Source organism: Oryzias latipes, chromosome 1 (genome assembly GCF_002234675.1).
Source record: "Oryzias latipes chromosome 1, ASM223467v1".
NCBI lineage: Eukaryota > Metazoa > Chordata > Actinopteri > Beloniformes > Adrianichthyidae > Oryzias > Oryzias latipes.
In genome coordinates this window covers 28250879-28269291 of record NC_019859.2, presented here as the reverse complement: position 1 = coordinate 28269291, position 18413 = coordinate 28250879, and the positions used below count along the sequence as shown (strand labels likewise).

At 43.3% G+C, this 18413-nt stretch overlaps 1 protein-coding gene across 2 annotated transcripts; it reads left to right on the top strand.

The window, feature by feature from the left end:
* Positions 1–51: 51 nt before the first annotated feature.
* mycbpap (MYCBP associated protein) lies at positions 52–15743 on the top strand. Of its 2 annotated transcripts, none has more exons than XM_023959533.1 (14): positions 52–192; positions 1481–1530; positions 1613–1807; positions 2155–2308; positions 4896–4966; positions 8224–8416; positions 8500–8672; positions 9023–9163; positions 12601–12693; positions 12968–13110; positions 13181–13296; positions 14758–14868; positions 15312–15413; positions 15659–15743. In XM_023959533.1, exons 1-14 carry the CDS (start codon positions 141–143, stop codon positions 15709–15711), a joined length of 1647 nt encoding a protein of 548 aa, XP_023815301.1. In that variant the 5' UTR covers positions 52–140; the 3' UTR covers positions 15712–15743. The 2 variants fall into 2 exon arrangements, with proteins under 2 accessions (XP_023815301.1, XP_023815299.1); XM_023959531.1 differs by having other exon boundaries at positions 14758–14879.
* The last annotated feature ends 2670 nt before the right edge of the window (positions 15744–18413 follow it).

Here is an 18413-nt window from a genome sequence, read left to right as displayed (position 1 = left end):
AAGTTGAACTCCCCCACCCCCGAGTCGTGTCCCGTTCAAAGATGGGAGTGACCTAGCAGGTCGTTGCGGCGTTGCCATGGTAATGACAAACACTTGGTTGATAGCTTTTGATTTGGGGATTTCAGCGCTCAGCTGCGACGATGAAGCTCCGAGACTCGGGAGGAAACCATGTAACCCCCCCACACCTCGCAGGTGAGACCCGCGCACGTGCGTCGTAAACAGAGATAAGGCGTTTCACACCCCCCCCCCCCGCGCGCGCGCGCACACACACACACACACACACACACACACACACACACACACACACACACACACACGTCGGCGAACCTTTACCATCTCTTTTTATCTGACACCTTCCCTTTGTGTTTTGAGGCTAAACTCTTCTTCTGAGCCTAAAAAATGATGACGAGACTGAATCAGAGACTCTTCATCACGTTTTGGAGATACTAAACTTATGACTGACGGACACGTTGATGTTTTCAGTAAAGGAGAGCCATGAGTTGGGCGGGGGGGGGGGGGGGGTAATGGTGTACAAATGGACACATGAAAACGTTTTCTATTTTGATTACAAAAAATGTTTTGGGTGTTCTACTAAACATTTAAACATGTTCTTGTGACATTTTTCTCATAACGGAGGACATATAAGGAAAATTTAGCTTAAAATTGTATTTCTGAGTTTTTTTTTGTTCATTCTGTTGTGAATTAGAAACATACCAAAAAATGTCTTGTGAAAAAGCTTGTACCTGTGACGCAGGAGCTACGGTACTTCGGCCAGCTGCAAGCTTCCTGCTCCACTCCGTTCTGATGCATCTGATTCGAGACGACTCGATTCATGAACGTCCATGTTTTGCTCCTCCAAACTGGCATCTGGCTCAAAACTGTACAGCTGCATACGGCTCGTCTTTTTTGTTGCACCAGTAATCTTAGGTGTTAGGTTGAGGGTGTGAGGGGCTGTAAGCTAGCGAGAGAGCTTATAAACAGCTGGATGATAGGAAGTGGGGGTGGGATTGCTCTGCGCCAACTGTCCCACCTACAACACATTTCTATTGAACTGCTGCAATGCTGCAGAGACTATGTCCTAGAAAATGGCAGTTTTTGTGATTTAAGCTAAAAATGGCATAATCATTATTAAAATTGGGTGCAACAAAGTAAAGTGAGACTTTTGTGCAGTTTACTCATGGGTCTACTTCTCAATCAAAAGGACACGCCCCTGATAATCTCGAAATGTTGGCACTCATTAATTCAGAACAGCCCTTCGCAAATAAGACAACGAACTTTTGAAAAGTTTGCAACACCATTTTTAACATTTTTACATTTGAGTCAAAGGGTTATTGCTCCTTCTGAAACCTCCAGTGGTCATTTGGGGAACTGCAAAAGTAGCTTCTTGCTGGTTCCCTGAGCAGCTCATAACAAGAGTTTGTGCAGATGTTTCAGAAGGATCCACAGCAACTCCTTACTTGGTGTTCTCTCTTCCCTCCAGAAGCAAAGACGATAAAAACACTGGAGGATGAAGATCATGCTGGGAACACGGTCAGCTTCTTCATCCAAATCATCGTGAAGCCCCTAGAAAAAGCCCTATAATGCACTTTTGTGTTTGGATGTTTGGCTGCAGATTCTCAGGGCAGAGCCCCCACAGCAGCTGAGGTCTGCTGCAGCTCACCCCCCCGATGGGGTCAGACGCTCTGCAGGAAACCCCTGTTTGGTCTCCAGCCTCCAGTTCAATGAGGACGGGATGATTGAGCCACACAGAATTCTTGGCAGCTTGGAGGATTTCAGAAAATATCTGGAGAACAAAGGGGAGACTCAGGTAAACCAGGAATGGGGGAGGCCATGGTGCAAAGGTAGAGCGGTCGACCTCTGATCGAAAGATCGCAGGTACGGTGCCCGTTCTGTCCGCCCATGTGTTGAACTGTCCTTGGGCAAGACACTAAACCCCACCTTGCCTCTGAAAATTGGCATCAATGTTCGGCAGCTGAGCCGCCATCAGCGTGTGAATGTGAATGTGTGAATGGGACTGTGACTGGACACTACCCACTTTGGGTAAGAAAGCACTGTAAAAGGATACACCATTTACCATTTGCTTAGAAACTACATGTACCCTGATTTCGCTGCATCATTGAACTCTGATACCCCCCTCCCCTCCCCTCCCTACAGCTGCTGAAGCGAATACCCGAGTCCTCCTTGGATTGTTCTTCTGAAAGTGCAGGGGAACAGCACTCCAGTGCCCATGGGTTGGGCCACAGGAACATCCAGGGCGCGGTCCCCTGGAACAAACAAATGAGGTCCCAAAAGCAGAGCGCCTTATCTGGTGAGAGAAATACTGGGCCTCAACCCCCACCCCCCACCAAACACACACACTGGCTGCTCTGTGAAGACATGCTCCATAGACCTAAAGAAACCCAGCTGAAATGGTAAATGGTAAATGGCGTATACTTATATAGCGCTTTGGGCCTTCTTACGAAGGCCCAAAGCGCATTACAGTCACAGTCCCATTCACCCATAAACACACACATTCACACACACACATTCACACACTGATGGCGGCTCCGCTGCCGAACACTGGCGCCAACCTCCCACCAAAAGACCCAGATAACCCACCTTTGAAGGCCTCTGGAGCAGTGGTACCAAAGCACAGGGCTGTGTAACTTCAACGGTTCTTGTGCTCGTGGATTCCGGATCTTCTTACCAGTCCTGCAAAGTCCTGGTCTGGGTAATGGACTCTGCAGAATCCCACAGCGTCAAGAGCAGTGGTCCTCAACCCCCGTCGTCCACTTGGTACTTGGCTGCAGACAAAAAAAATGCATGGGCTAACTTCTGATACTAAAGGAATATTTAGTTTGGAGAACTACCGGATTCTGTTTACCACATCCGTCTGTCTTGACGCGTCATGGGACTTTAGTAGCTGTTCGGACCGCAAAGTTGGTAGCCCAACGCTTAAAAGCTAATAAAAAACAAACAATCAAAATGTATTTAAAAAGTTTTTTCGGGGAGAAAAGAGTCCTAGAGGAAACCAAACAAGAGTCTTAGACTTCAAGGAAAAATCAAGCTGGTTTTTACGGACAAAACCACAAGTTTTCCTCCAAATAAGGATTTATGGAGACGGTTGTTCCCACGGACCTGAAGATGTCGCTCTGCCTAACATGATTTGGGAATGTTTCACACGCAGATAATCAAGTTGCCGACACGGTGGATTCACATTTATATATTGAGAAAATACCAGTTTTACGACGGTTGTGTTCTTTTATTTTTGCTTTATTTTTCCGTCACATCTAAAAAGTCGGACGCGGCTGAACTTAGCATCCGGTTGTTAGCATCCATGTTGACGTTAAAGGGAAAATCTTCATCAGAAACTAAATTTAAATCAGCTGCAAACATTTGACAGATAATAAAGATTTCACAAAATATAGTTGCTGATTTGTGGAAGTTGTTTCTGATTTGTGTAAACTTGTAAAAGGACATTTATGTATTTTCCTGCAACAAGGGTGATTTAGTCAGGCATCAGTTAAATGTGAGCACAGATAATGTTCCCCTGTGTTAAAAATACACAATGAATCTGGATTTATGTAAAAACAAAATAAGATAAATCTTTTTGCCCTGAAACATGATCTGAGACTTGGTTGAATTCTCGGTGTTAAAATGGTGTTCAATGAAAAAAACTGTAGTGTTGCTTTTATTAAATTATTTACAAATAAACAACTCGGTTTCATTGAATCTTTGTCGCATTTGAAATAAAAATATACAAATATTTTTACATTTTTTAAACTAAATTGCTTGTAGAAGCATTTTAATTAGCAAAATAGGTTTTTCAGAAAACGGAAGCTTCAAAATATTCAACACAAACTTCGGCCCCGTTCGGACCAGTCTGGGAAAATATAGTCTGATATTTAACTGGTCTGTAAAAACCGGAAATAAGTTGGGGACCACTGGTCTAGGGGACCAACTGTGGGGAATCACAACCACCCTGACTCTGCCTGAGGAGGGTCTGTGGGAGCCTCTCACCTGTCCCCAACATCACACAATAGCAAATAGGTACATCCAGGTGATCAGTGCATGCTCTCTAAGTCGAGGTCCAAATTCCCTTCCTACTCTCTAACAACTAAAAAAACTATATAGTGTGGGACTATCTGCTGCCCTAGATTTTAAAAGCAATTCGGACATCATGCGCACTATGTTTGTCAATGGCAAATATGACGCCACTGATTTCCTTAAGTAAAAACCTAATAAATATGAACATTTTATGAAGACTATCTATGATCCATTATGTTCTGATGATGAAAACTTGGATGTTTATTTAAAAAAAAAACACACGTTTTTTCACATGAAAAATCATTCAAACACAATACATTGGGGTCCATGTTCCCCATGCACACTGGTTTTTGGCAGACTTTTGGGAAATTTCTAGGACACTGGATTTTGGAATTAAAGCGCCAGACATCTCTGCAAAATGACAAAGGCACTAAGTAGTGAGTCAAGGAATTTGGACACAACCGAAATGTTTTCACAACCCATATTCTTAATGGCAATCCTATGGAGCACAGATAACTGTAGGTTTTATTATATAACCTTTTTGTCTTTCCATAAAAAATTTCCACTGAGTTAATACCTTAACACTTTAACACTGGAGCAGTAACTCCAGTGTTAAAGCGCTATTTTTATTACTGTAAGTCTTAGACTGAAAAATTAACCAAATTCCAACAGATTCTGAAAGCTGAGAAAAGCAGCTGAGTGTTGGATATCAACATAAAACGTCTTTTCTCAGCTTTTGAAATCTGTTGGAATTACATTAATTGTACAAACTGTCTCATACTTAAAGTAATTCAAAGAACGTGAGGTATTATTTGGTGCAGGCAATAGCTGAGAAGGTTCATTTATTTACCATACTCTGTTTCCTTTAGGAGTTTCTTCTGCAACATCTCCACGTCATCATTACAACTGCCAGGAAGCAGCAAAGCCAATTCCAAAGCAGGTAACACAGAACCTGATCAGAGGAGACCTCAAAGCTGTAGCACCCATGATGGGCTCTGGCTGACAATGCTTAAAGCTGTTCAGTCACAGAAGGAAGCCGGATGCTTCACAGGTCAAAGTGATTCCAAAAAATAGACACTGTCTGAATGTGAGCAGGAATTTCAACTTGCTTAAGTTCAACACTGTAGTTGTGAGGCAGTGTGGGTGAGGACTGTTGATTTTCCATACTGGGCCTACTTTGTTGTGCTTCAGACAGTTTAGTGTTACTATTCATACTACAATTTGGGGAAAAATTTACTACAAAAGGGGAAAAAAAACAATGCATCCCACCTCACACACAAACATGACAGATAAACAGACTAGAAGCAATCCTGAAAACTCCTTCATTGTCATGCAGTGATCATTGACTTGCTGTGTCTGTGGGGAAAAAAAACCTCTTAAAGCAGCTAATAAAATGCAATCAAAAGTCCTTTATAAAGTCCTTCTGAGCAGTGTGCTTTACCTTTGGTACAAAAAGCTAATATAGTTTATTTATAGTTAATATTTCCCCCCAAAAAACCCATAGGAAATTAATGAGACCATGAAATTACCCATGATCCCTAAGCAGTTTAGCTCAGGCGGTAGAGCAGGTCGTCCAACAACCGAAGGGTTAGCAGATCGATCCCTGCTCTCCCCAGCCAGCTGTCACAACCCGAGCGTGGCTAGTCTGCAGCTCACCGCTCCCCCCAGGGGATGGGTCAAAATGCGGAGAAGAATTTCCCCATTGTGGGATAAATAAAGTATAAATTATTATTATTATTATTATTAACACCCTGTGATGTTTGGAGCCATAAAAAGCTGTTTAAATATGGAAGTTTTTCTGGAGAATAATTAAAAATAAAAGTCAATACCAGAAATACTTTTTCATTTTCAAAATAAAGCTGCATTTGTTGATTCAAAATTAAAATGAAAAAGCAATCTGACGGGTTTTTCATTTTCTTCTTCAACACCGCTCATTCTGTCACAATAAAAAAATGATAAAGAAAATGGTATTTGACATTTAATTTTCAAAAAGTTCTCTAGTAAATGTGTAGCAGAATTCAATTAGAAATATCTAATTTGAGAATTGAAATGGATTAACAGAAATGGTGACGGGTTTTTTTCATTTTCTTCTTCAACACCGCTCATTCTGTCACAATAAAAAAAAATGATAAAGAAAATGGTATTTGACATTTAATTTTCAAAAAGTTCTCTAGTAAATGTGTAGCAGAATTCAATTAGAAATATCTAATTTGAGAATTGAAATGGATTAACAGAAATGGTTTTTCATTTTCACAATGTAACTGCATTAATTGACTCAGGGAGCCGGTTTAGCTCGTGCTGGTTTGCGGCGCCTTCCGTCCGTGAAACCAGGGTTCGACTCCGGGCTGCTTCCTGTTCCCTTCTCTACCCCTGTGCCGGTTCCAAGCCCGGTTTGAGAAGGTTGCGTCAGGAAGGGCATCCGGCGTAAAACATTGCCAAGTTTACCATGCGACTTGTTCGCTGTGGCGACCCCTGATGGGAGAAGCCGAAAGAGGAAGAAGAACTGCATTAATTGACTCAAAAATAAAATTAAACGTCAGTCCTCTAAAATTCTTTTTCATTTTCTACTTTAACATCGCACATCCTGTGACATAATTAAAGCAAAAATGCAAAGAGAGGATTACATTTTCGTTTTTACATTCACCCCGCGAAAAGTGCAGCATAATTCAATTCCAGTCAGCATTTCCGGGAGGAAATTAGACTAGATTAGATTACATTAGATAGACTTTATTAATCCCACGATGGAGAAATTCTTTTTGCCTGCTACACTGACAATAATCTCATTTTGAATCACCAAAAGACTCAGAATTTTTTTTCTGGTTCCGGGTTACACAACAGGACGCGTGGCGTGCCTCTCTGCGAATACAACTATCTTCAAATTACTTAAAAAAGTTGATTTTCTCCAAAAAAGAGAGCTGACCGTGCCCCCGAAGAAACCCCAGGAATACAAAGAACTCAAAAAGACTCTTGACATTATTCAAGAAACGCTGAAAAGTTTTATGGAACAAGTGTCGGCTAAGCTAACGCCACTTTGGGAAATGATGGAAGAGTTCCCGAAGATTTCGGGCTCAAAACGACCAGCGAGAAAACCGGGTCGAGGTTCTGGAGAAAAGACTGGACGATGTGGAACCTCACATCTAAAGGGATTTCCCTGGATCTCAATACCATCGAGACCTGCCACCTGCTCCCCAGGAGAAAGGAGACGGATAAACCAGCGATCCTCATCAGGTTTGTGAATCACAAACACAAGCTAGCTTTGATGACCCAAAGGAAACACCTGAAAGGTTCGGCTGCTTATCTGAACGACCATCTGACCAGAAGGGATGCTGAAATCTCAAAACATGCTTAATGATATTACTTCACTTTCTCCAAAAATTGATTCAAAAATCTTTCCTAATGTAGCATAATTTTGCACGTTTTTAACTTTTGATACTTGATGAAATTTTGCTATGAAAATTCCTGAAACAGTGTTGTGTCTGCTTTACTGATATAGTATTATGTTTTATTCATATGAATGACTTTTATAAGTAACATAATCTGCATATATTTCAGATGACTGATCTGCATTTGCCATGTTGATTTCTAAAATAGTTATTTTTGACGTAATACTTAAGTAATTCATCTTTGTCATGGGCTTTATCGATATCTTATGATTTTTAATTCTGTCTGATAAAAGCTAGGAACCGGATATTGATAAATCATTTAATAAAATGGTTATAGTATAACGGGTGGGATTATATAAGTTCGCTTCCTTCCAGTCCCTTTCAAGCAATATTTATTAATATGTCTAATTATCCTAAGTTTGATTAGTTACTGTATGAATGTATAACTGATGATTATATTGCTGTTGTGTATTTACTTAATTGCTTGAAATAAACCATTTCAAATCAAATCAAATCAAAAGAATTTCTTTGTTTTTTAATCCTTTCCGGAAATAAAGCTTCACAAAATGCTTCACATCTTTCATCTTCAAGCTAGGTTCTGAAAAACAGATAACTTTGGTGTTTTTTCCTCATTAATCTATGACTTATTTCTCATAAATTTACGACTTAAAATCTCGTAAATTAACAGTTATGACTTGTTTTCTCGAGTGCTGACCCAAAACTGAAATAAATTGAGATGCAAATACTTTACTTTCCATCTTTCATCATTTTCTCAGAAGATGACACTTAGAGTTTGGTTGATCCCTCTTCACAGAGACACGTGGGAGCTGGAGTACAGGTCTTGTTTGAGACGCTGACTGGGGAACCAGCTTGGTCTGTCTTGAATCTTCATAATGGAGGCTGCACAGTCATCTCTTATTGCTGGCAGAGACTCTCAAAGCGATGGAGCTTCCAACAGCTGCACTCCCAGGATGAGAAAAGTCATTTCTACTTTAATTCCTCCAGTGGTACAGAAACACATATTGTGAGAAAGCTGGCATCTTCACATCCACACAACCCTTCAATTTATCATTCCTTTTCCCTCCTTTAGGTGTGATCTGTCCTAGTGAAGATGTGCGAGTAGAGGTTATCTTCATGTCAGAGAAGCCGGGCATACAAACTGAACACTGGCAGCTAAACACTACTGGAGTCTCCCTGCAAGTGTCATTGATTGGAGTATGTTTGCAACGTGATCCAACAACAGAGTTGCGGCTTCACCTGAGAGTAAGCATACCGGTCTAAGAGAAGCCACGTCTCTGTCACTCAAAGTAACACCTGTCAATGGAGGTCATGCTTCTTTGACGGAGGCCACACCTATTCAACAATGGCCACATCCCTCAGCATGAGGTCACACTTTTGCTACAGAGGCTACGGTCATCTTACAGACCATACCCACACCACGTTTACAGGCTACACTTATGTGACCGAGACCATCCCTTCTGTTGATTTTTAAAGGGCCCCACCTCTCTGTCAGAGATCAAAGCTATCTGACAAAGGCCACCCTTGTCTGACAGATACGTGATAAATGACGAGTGGCTTTACTGTTTCCTCTCTTTTTGGGTTCTAATGAGCAGGCTAAGCTTGATAAGAAAGCAGTGAGGGAAACCTGTCAGCTGATTTTAAGTCAGACACTGGAGAAAATCTACACCCCAAGAAGACCAAGCAGCCCTCCATATCTTCTGGACTTAGATGAGGAAAATTTGGGAAGCACAAAGGTGAGTCAGCATTATCCTATACTGCTAATATTACATTTCAGAGCCAAGATCCTAAAATTCAAAATGATCGACAAGCAATCCCTCTGCTGTATGATAAGTGTTTAAAGTCCCACTTTAAACAAAATCTTCTTTTGATCTATTGTGAAAGCATTCCCACGGGTCTTTTGTGCCGTTTTTAGCCTCAATCAAAAACCTTGTCTCGTTTTCTAGGACATAGTTTCTGCAGAATGGCAGTTATTCATTAGAAATTCACCTCTGAATTGTGAGGGTGACTGCTGGTGCAGAGTAAGCCCGCCCCCATTTCCAGTCATTGTTTGTTTACGCACTCTCCCACTAGCTTACAGCCCCCCAAAACCCCAACCTGACATTACCAGTGCAACAAAAATGGTGAGCAAAATTGGAGCTATACAGTTTGGAGCCAAAGGCCAGCTCGGACAGGGAAAATAAAAACATGCATGGATCCATGTGTTTGTAAGTGGATGTGTCCGTATGGAGCGGACCAGGGAGCTTATTGTCTGCTGACTGTAGCACCTACATCACTGCTACAGGCTTTTTCTTAAGCATGTATTCATCTGTTACTGATTCATTTGGATAAAGAAATACACAGAAACACAATCTTAAGCTTAATTTTCTTTATTTAATGTCTTTCATCATCAGAAAAATGCTACAAGAAAATGTTAAAAAACACCAAAAACCCATTTTTTTTTATTAAATTGGGTCTCTAACAATATTTTTGTTCTAGTGCTGACCAAGTTTCACATGAACATGTGTTTAGTTGACAAAATGGCTCCAGTTGGTCATTTGATTAACGCCACAGAGGTGTCATGGACCATTAAATGTTAATGATCACCATCATTAGCCGCATTTACATGGGCAAAAGTAATCGGAAAGAACGCTTGATCGGAAAGAAAATGCGTCATCTAAACGCGCCGTTCGGAATACTCTGCCCCAATCAGACTCGTTCGGATCAGAATTTCTTTCCGATCTAGATAGGTGGGTTATACCGATCGTTTATCCGATCGTGGAGCATGTAAACGGTCATTCCGATCTTGTGTCACTACTGCTCTGGTTTACGTCATGCATAGATGGTGTTTCGCTGAAAGAAAGCTTTGGAGCGCATACAGGACCGACCAGCTGCTCTGCGGACGCCCCGTCAAAAGCGCCGCTCCGCTCTCGCCCCGCTGGCTCTCTGCCTCTCACCCCCCTCACGAGGGAGATGCGGGGAAGGAGCGCTTCGTGCGCTTCCTGCCCCCCGACGCTCACTCGTTCCACTGGCACCCGAGTGAGCAGAGGAGCTGGATTAATAACTTCGTGTCTGAGGGGAGGAGGATGCTTGTTCGGTGTGCGTTTTTTTTTTGTTCTGTTATGTGTGCGAGAATTCAGACTGCGAGCCGTCCCGACGCTCTGGGTTAGCGGCTGCAGGACTCAGGAGGGCCGCCAGCTCACTCAGCGAGTTTGGGGAAGCAGAAATAAATGTCGCTCAGTCCTTAGAAACTGTTCAAACAATCACGTGGATTTGTGTTTCCAGTTGTGTCCCGACAAAATAAAGACTGATGTTATTCCCAGACATTTATGTGCAGCCAAGATGCAGATTGCAGGGTTTCATGGTCCTGGATTTTGTGTCCATCAGGCTAATGTTGTTTGCCTGTGTTTATAGCCTGTCCTAACCCTTCTTCCAGCACTGATCACACGGATTAAATAAAACGATGAGCGAACAGGCGCTTCATACTATTCATGACATTAATAAAAGCACGTTTGGAAGATCGTCTCGTATATTAGCGAGCTGCTGCATAAAACAAATGTCTGTGGCAGCTGTTTGTTTAGAACGGGACCTATTTCCTCATCCGGGTGATTTTACACTACTGCGCATGCCCAAATGATTCATTCCGACCGAAAGTGTGAGCCATGGGAACGTTTGTTCTAATCGGAAAAAGGTTTTCTGATCCCATGTGCACGGGTGAATTTTAACCCGACCATTGATCCGATCAAGATATTCTGACCATGTAACTGCGGCTATTGTGGAGCATGTGTCTTGGAAAAATGTAAACAAAAGAAACAATAATGTATTTACACTGTAAAACAATCTGAATAGTGTATTTTCTAAAACACAGATTTCATATGGAGATTAACATTAGCACCACCAGTGGTTTGTTTTTTAAACTTTGCCTTCCTGTAAAGGAAGGGTCTTTGTTCTTCAGTGTCATACGCTGGGGGTTCTTCTGCAGCCAAAAAGTATCGTAGGTTGTGCTAATCATAATGTTTAGTGATATTGGGGTTCAGCCTGCATTGGTTCAGCCTGCATTAGACATAACATCACATTAAAAAGGCCACAATACTTCCAACAATTAAGCCTTATGCTGTGTTCACACCGAGCGCAATTTGTGAAGCGAATTAGCATCTTCTGCCTCTATTTAGACGCACAGCAAATTCACTGGAGGACACTTGTTCAAAAATATGTTCACAAACCTTAAGGCTCCTGCCACATGCGAGAGGAGGTACTATCCAACGTTTTCAGCCTCACTGTTACACAGAAGCATTTACTGAATATTTCATTTACAATGCTTAGAAGGCATGGATGATGTTGAGAGATCAGGCTTATTCACACTGAAGAGCTTTACAAAAGCACCATCTACTGCAAGAGCTGCGTCTGAATGACAACCGCTTTCAGCGGCACTTCTGTCTCTCTGTAACACAGTTTGCTATCCTGCTTTAGTCTGAGGGGGGGAAAGAAAATTAAGAGTAAAATTATTGGACCTTTTAAGTATTGTCCTGATGCTAATAAAATAATGATAAAGTCAAAACGCAAGAGTAAATAAGAATGAAGTAGGTAAGATGCAGACACGTCATACAGACTTTTGTTTTCCAACCCCAAATCCTTCGGACTGTTGAAGGGTTTGTTTGTTGAGTGCCGTTCACCTGATTAGAGTGGGCGCCACGCGGGCTTATTGCATGTTGTCTGACTGTTCCAAATTATGAAATGAGACAATCACAAAATTATGAAATGAGACAATCAGTATAGTTTTTGTGGGCATCCTACGTATCACCTACACAAACCGTGTGTGACCTATTCTTGCTTTGTCAGTAAGGAGCTGGTACTCGTACCTTACTAACGACTAGAGTGTGGCATTAGATTACCATACGACAGCATCATCTGTACTTTTGAAGTGCCTGAAAACATTAACAACAACTACATTAACCATACTAATGCCTCATGATACATTTACCACACGCACAACTACTGTATGTTCAATTGAGGTTGCCATACAACCCTTAGGGGATCTGCAAGACACCCTGCACTTGACCCATAAAATTGTGGCCGCTCCTTTCTACAAACCTCCATGGGCCTGAACAACCCAAAAACCAGCGACATCTATACAGCCCCCGTGCAGATGCATGTGACTAAGCCTTAAGACACATGTTCCCACATCATGTTTCAGGGAGAAGCAGAGTCATTAGAAGGACTGAAGATAATGTGGAAAGAAGTTAATGGAAGAGATGAGTGGGATCTTTCTGTGGACACCCTCCGACAGGTAACCGAATATCTAGATATCATTGACAAAACTGCTTATCTATTTAGATCCAGACCAGTGTTCCCAGACCCAATTTTTTTCCTAAATAACAAGATTGTGTTTTTTACCACAAACCAAGTGGACCACAGAATCTATTTCTGATATTTTCCTGTTACACTGATATCACAATAGGTTTATATGGGTTAAATTACATATAATTCCAAATCATTTAATTTGGAAAACTGTTGTGAAATGTCAACTTATTTGTGGTAGAATTACATTGATGTTTTTACAGTGTGTGATGTCTCTGCCTGATGTTGAACTTGTCCGGGGATCTTCCATTAGAGAAGAGAGACTCACTGAACTCAACAAAATACTGCTACAGGGTTCAGAACCATCAGAGCTGAAACTCCTCCGTCTGACAGCAGTCACTGCAGGGTAAGGTGGCTTCTGTAAGGCTCATTACCAAACAGCTGCCCAGCTCAGGATGGTGCATCCTTCCCTGCAGGCGACAACTCTGGAGGAATTTGCTGGAGACCATGGCTGTGGAGGCGGACAGAATTCAAGACCTGCTGGGTCTTCCAGAGAACCAAAGGTGGGGCCATGAGGAGAGATATCGAACAGGTAGGATTCAGAACTTCCTCATTATAGTTCCACTTTTATCAAATCAGCTAAAGTCTTAGTCACATGCACCCATACGGGGGGGTTGACCCGTACAGGTGTTGCGGGTTTTTGGGTTGTCCGGGCCTGTGGACAGTTGAAGTGTGGTGTGGCTGCATTTTAAGGGGATAGCAAGTATATGTTACAGTTCCTGTAAGGCTTGTACGACCACCTTAATGGACATCATCAAAATGGAATGTACCATTGTCTTGCGTGTGGTAAATATATTGTGAAATTTTTGTCAGGATAATGTAAGTTACAAGCGCTTATAACATACAAGCGATGCTGTGGTATGGTGCCTTTATGCTGCACCCCAGTCATTAGTAAGGTGGCTCCTTACTGACCATGTGCAACAGTGCAGGTGATATGCAAGTGCCCGTAGGATGTCCGCACATACTACACTCTTGTTGTCTAATTTCTTAATTTCCAACAGTCAGGCTGTGTGCAAGGGGTGCAGTGGGTGTTAGTGCTGTTCACTAACACCCACTGGGGCTGTCTGAACAAAGATGCCCAGACTTCCCTCTTCCCGGCCAGTTCTTCCAGCTCCTCTGGGGACTTTCCGAGGTGTTCCCAGTCCAGTCCAGAGATGTAGTCTCTCCAGCGTGTCCTGGGTCTTCCCCGGGGCCTCCGCCCAGTGGGACATACCTGAAACACCTCCCCAAGGAGGCATCTAGGAGGCATCCTAACCACATGCCCGAGCCACCTCAACTGGCTCCTCTTGATGTGGAGAAACAGCAGCTCTACAACGAGCTCTCTCCATGTGACCGAGTGTCTCGCCCTATCTCTAAGGGAGTGCCCATGCAGCCACCCTCTGCTGAAAGGTCATTTTGAGTGCTTACTTAGATCAATCTGGATCTTATAACCACCCGGTTGTCCTTAGTATGTGTCTCCACATCTTTACAGAAGGCTGCAGTTCAGGTTATTTTACAAACAGCAAAGTCTAAACCCAGAGTTTCTGTTTCAGACTCAGACTTTTTATCACTTCTCTCTTTTTTTGATAGAGTTAATCAGTGGATCCTAATAGATCCACTGCTCCTCTGGAGCACTATGCAGACATTTTAGGCTCCATTTAAGTTGGTTTAGGTCCTATATATCTGGCAGGTTTTAAATCAGTACTTTTTAGTGGTAATAACAAAAAGCAAATTCTTATTTTTGTTGTACCACAGGGTTCTGTGTTGGGCCCCTCCTACTTTCTTTGTTTAATTTGCCTCTGAGTTCTATCTACCAACATTTTGTGGACAATTTTCAGATTTAGACTTTAAAGTAGGCATTGATTTCATTTTAGTGCTGACAAACTAAAGGCTTTAAAATCTGTGATGACATCGATTTTTTTACTAAATTTCTAAACCAAGACTGATCAGCAATATACATAATGTAAATAGGGTTCTTGGTCCATTGAGTCAGTATTTAATGTTTTTCTCTCAGGAGAGGTAACCAACAAACAAAAAAACAGGAACAGGGAGAAGGGGGTTGCTGGAGAGACGAGGAGCAGGTATACAACTGACAGCAAAGGGGTGTCTGGCCCACCCTTAACAGGTGACCTGCAGGTGGGAAAGTATATGTGAATGTCTGTACAGTTTTCTTGGTTTGTGTTTAAACGCCAACTCTGATAGCTTATGTTGATCTTCCAAAACCCAGTACAAACATGTAAAAATCCAATCAGAAATGTTCTGTTGTATTTGAAAAAACAACAACAAAAAAACAGGAAAAGCTATCTTGACAACAGCTGCATTGCCAAATAACTTCCAAAGCAAGTATTGATTTTAAATATGAACTCATGCTTGCAAGAAAATCCATTTCTGACTCTGATCAGGTGGCCTCAATGTTTAATGATTTTTTTCACTACATCGGTTTTAGGAAAAGAATAAATGCCTGACTTTTTATGCATGGCTATTTTTAATACTCTGATTATTATATCCTGGACCCACTGTGTGGTTACATACTGTTTTGTGTTTCTGATCTCACTGTGGTTCCTTCAGGAGAAGGGAGGAAAGAACAGTCCAGAGGGACAGTTAGAAGGCTCATCCCTCCCCTTCAGAAACCCTTCAGCACAGAGTTTCAGGAGGATGTTTCTGAGAAAGGTGGGAACTTTTTTATTTATTAATTTGGAACAGTGCACAATGATAACAATTCTGTAAGTAACCCTGTCTAACTAGTTGTTTCAATTATGTAAATCAAAGAATGTGGGATTTAGTAACTCTCTGAGATATGTAAGAGATAATGGTGTCTGTCCTGATTTGCAATGAATGAAAACAGACCCAGATGCTGGAACCTGGAAGGAAAACAGGAGAGAGAAGGTAAGTAAAGATGATTTATTTCTTTGCAGGTTGTGGAGACATTGGTGAGGATGACAGCTGGTGGCTGCAGGTGAGAAGCTGACAAGAGATAGGAATACAGGTTCGAGGTCGTGGCGTGGCTGTAGGATAGGCATGAACAGGATCGTGGCATAGCGGGCAGGTCCAAACGGTTCAAGGAGCGCTCCCAGGTTTCCACTTGTGGATGGTTTGTTTTCCTGGAAGCAAGGCATAAGCAGTGATTAACTTGGAATAAAGGTTCAAGAGCAAAAACATAGATGACCAGACTGGGCACCATGGAGGAGCCACGAACTGGCGATGAATGCTGGATCTGGATCTCCTTATGAAGGCTGCAGGTAGATGAGTTGAGTGGAAACAGCTGGGAGTCCTCAGGAGCAGAGCAAAGAGGGGAGGGGAAGAGCACTGCCAGAGGCACCATGACAGTACCCCCCCTCAACGAACGCCAGCCGGCGGTCCAGGACGCCGGTCCGGGTGAGCCCGATAGAAGTCCGAGATGAGGGAATGGTTGGGAATGAGGGAACGCGAGATCCACGAGCATTCCTCTGGACCATAACCCTCCCAATCCACCAGGAACTGGTAGCCGCGGGGACGGACGTTCAACACCCGGCTGACGGTGAAGGCCGGGGTGCCGTGGATGACTCGGGCGGGCGGAGGGGAAGCGGACGGCGGGCACAGAGGGCTTTCTCTGACTGGCTTAATCTGGGAGACAGGAAATGAGGGATGAACCTTGAGAGCCGCGGGCAACTTGAGACGGACACAGGAAGGGTTGATGATCTTGTCGATAGTGTAAGGTCCAATATAGCGGGGAGCCAGTTTCCGAGAGGTGGTTTGGATGGGGATGTTCCGCAATGAGAGCCAAACCCTTTGACCAGGCCGGTACGTGGGTCCCACCACCCTGTGACAATTAGCAATCTGGCAGTTGCTCTCCTTGGTGTGAAGGAGACCGGACCTGGCCTGGTGCCAAACCTCCTGGCACCGCTGGAGGTGGAGCTGGACCGAGGGCTCTGCCAGATCAAGTTCCTGTGACGGAAACAAAGGTAGTGGGTACCCAAGGGAAGCCTCGAAGGGAGACATCCCCTAGGCAGAGGATGGGTGAGTATTGTGTGCATACTCCACCCAAACCAAGAACTTGGACCAGCCAGAGTTGTTCTGTGCAGCCAGGCAACGGAGTGCGGCTTCCAATTCTTGGTTGGCCCTCTCCGCCTGGCCGTTGGACTGCAGGTGGTACCCGCACGTCAAACTAGCGCAAGCACCCAGAGCAGAACAGAAAGCATTCCAGACCTTCGAGATGAATTGAGGGCCACGCTCCGAAACGATGTCAGAGGGGATTCCATGATGTCGAAAAACTTGGTCAACTAGGATTTCAGCAGTCTCAGTAGCTGTGGGAAGTTGTGGGAGAGGGATGAAACGCACAGACTTAGAAAACCGGTCAACAATGGTGAAAATCCCAGTGTGTCCCTGTGAATATGGCGGCTAGGAGTGGGCAGAGGAAGCAGGACACCAGCAGGAGAGGAGTTAGACGTCTTAGATCGAGCGCATGTGGTACAGGCCACCACTTAGTCTCGTAAATCCTTCTCCATGGTGGGCCAGAAGAGTTGTGTTTTCAGGAGATGGAGAGTCCTGTGCACACCACCATGGCAGGAGATTCGTGAGGCGTGCCCCCATGTAAGGACGTCAGGTCTAAGATCTAAGAGACGATTGTACAAACAAAGTTCCTGGGGGACAGGGAGCATGGTTAGGTTTTTCACCCTGGGCCTGTAAGACCCTGGTTTCAATGTCCCATGTGAGGTTCCCTACGATGCAGGAAACAGGAACGATGGTGGAGGCAGAATCAGAGTGATTGTATTTCCTAGAGAGGGCATCCAGTTTTATATTGCGACTGCCGGCACGGTAAATAATAATGAAGTCAAAACTGTCAAAAAACAAGCACCAACGAGCCTGGCGGGAGTTGAGGCATTTAGCTGAGCGAAGGTAAGCCAGATTTTTATGGTCTGTTCATACGATGAACGGATGTTCAGCCCCCTCCAGCCAGTGACGCCACTCTTATAAGGACAGCTTAATAGCTAAGAGTTCTCTGTTGCCAACATCATAACTCCTTTCAGCAGGTGAGAGTTTGCGAGAGAAAAATGCACAGGGTCTAAGCTTTCCAGAAACTTTCTCTCTTTGGGAGAGAACGGCTCCAACACCTGAGTCGGAAGCATCGACTTCTACAATGAACTGTCTCTTAATGTCTGGTTGTGGGAGCCGACACAAACAGTTCTTTGAGTTTCTTGAATGCAGAGTCAGCTTTGATGTTCCAAATAAATGGTTCTGATATGGAGGTGAGTTGGGTGAGAGGTGCGGCAATGGCACTATAATTACGAATAAACCGCCGATAAAAATTCACAAAGCCCAGGAACTGTTGAAGCTTCTTACGTGAGTTGGGTATTTCCCAGTTAGAGACAGTTTCAATCTTAGCTGGATCGGGATGGATGTTTCCTGCCTCAATGATATATCCCAAGAAAGGGATCGTAGAAATCGTAGGAATTCACACTTTTCGGCTTACATGAACAACTGATTTTCAAGGAGTCTCTCCAGGACAAGACAGACGTGATGTTCGTGTTAGGCGAGGTCTTTGGAATAAATCATAAAAAACAGAGCGATTGAGGAAATTGCATAAAACGTCGTTGACAAGTCTCAGAAAAACTGATGGGGCGTTTGTGAGGCCGAAGGGCATGACTAGGTATTCGTAATGACTAAGCGGGGCGTTGAATGCGGTTCTCCATT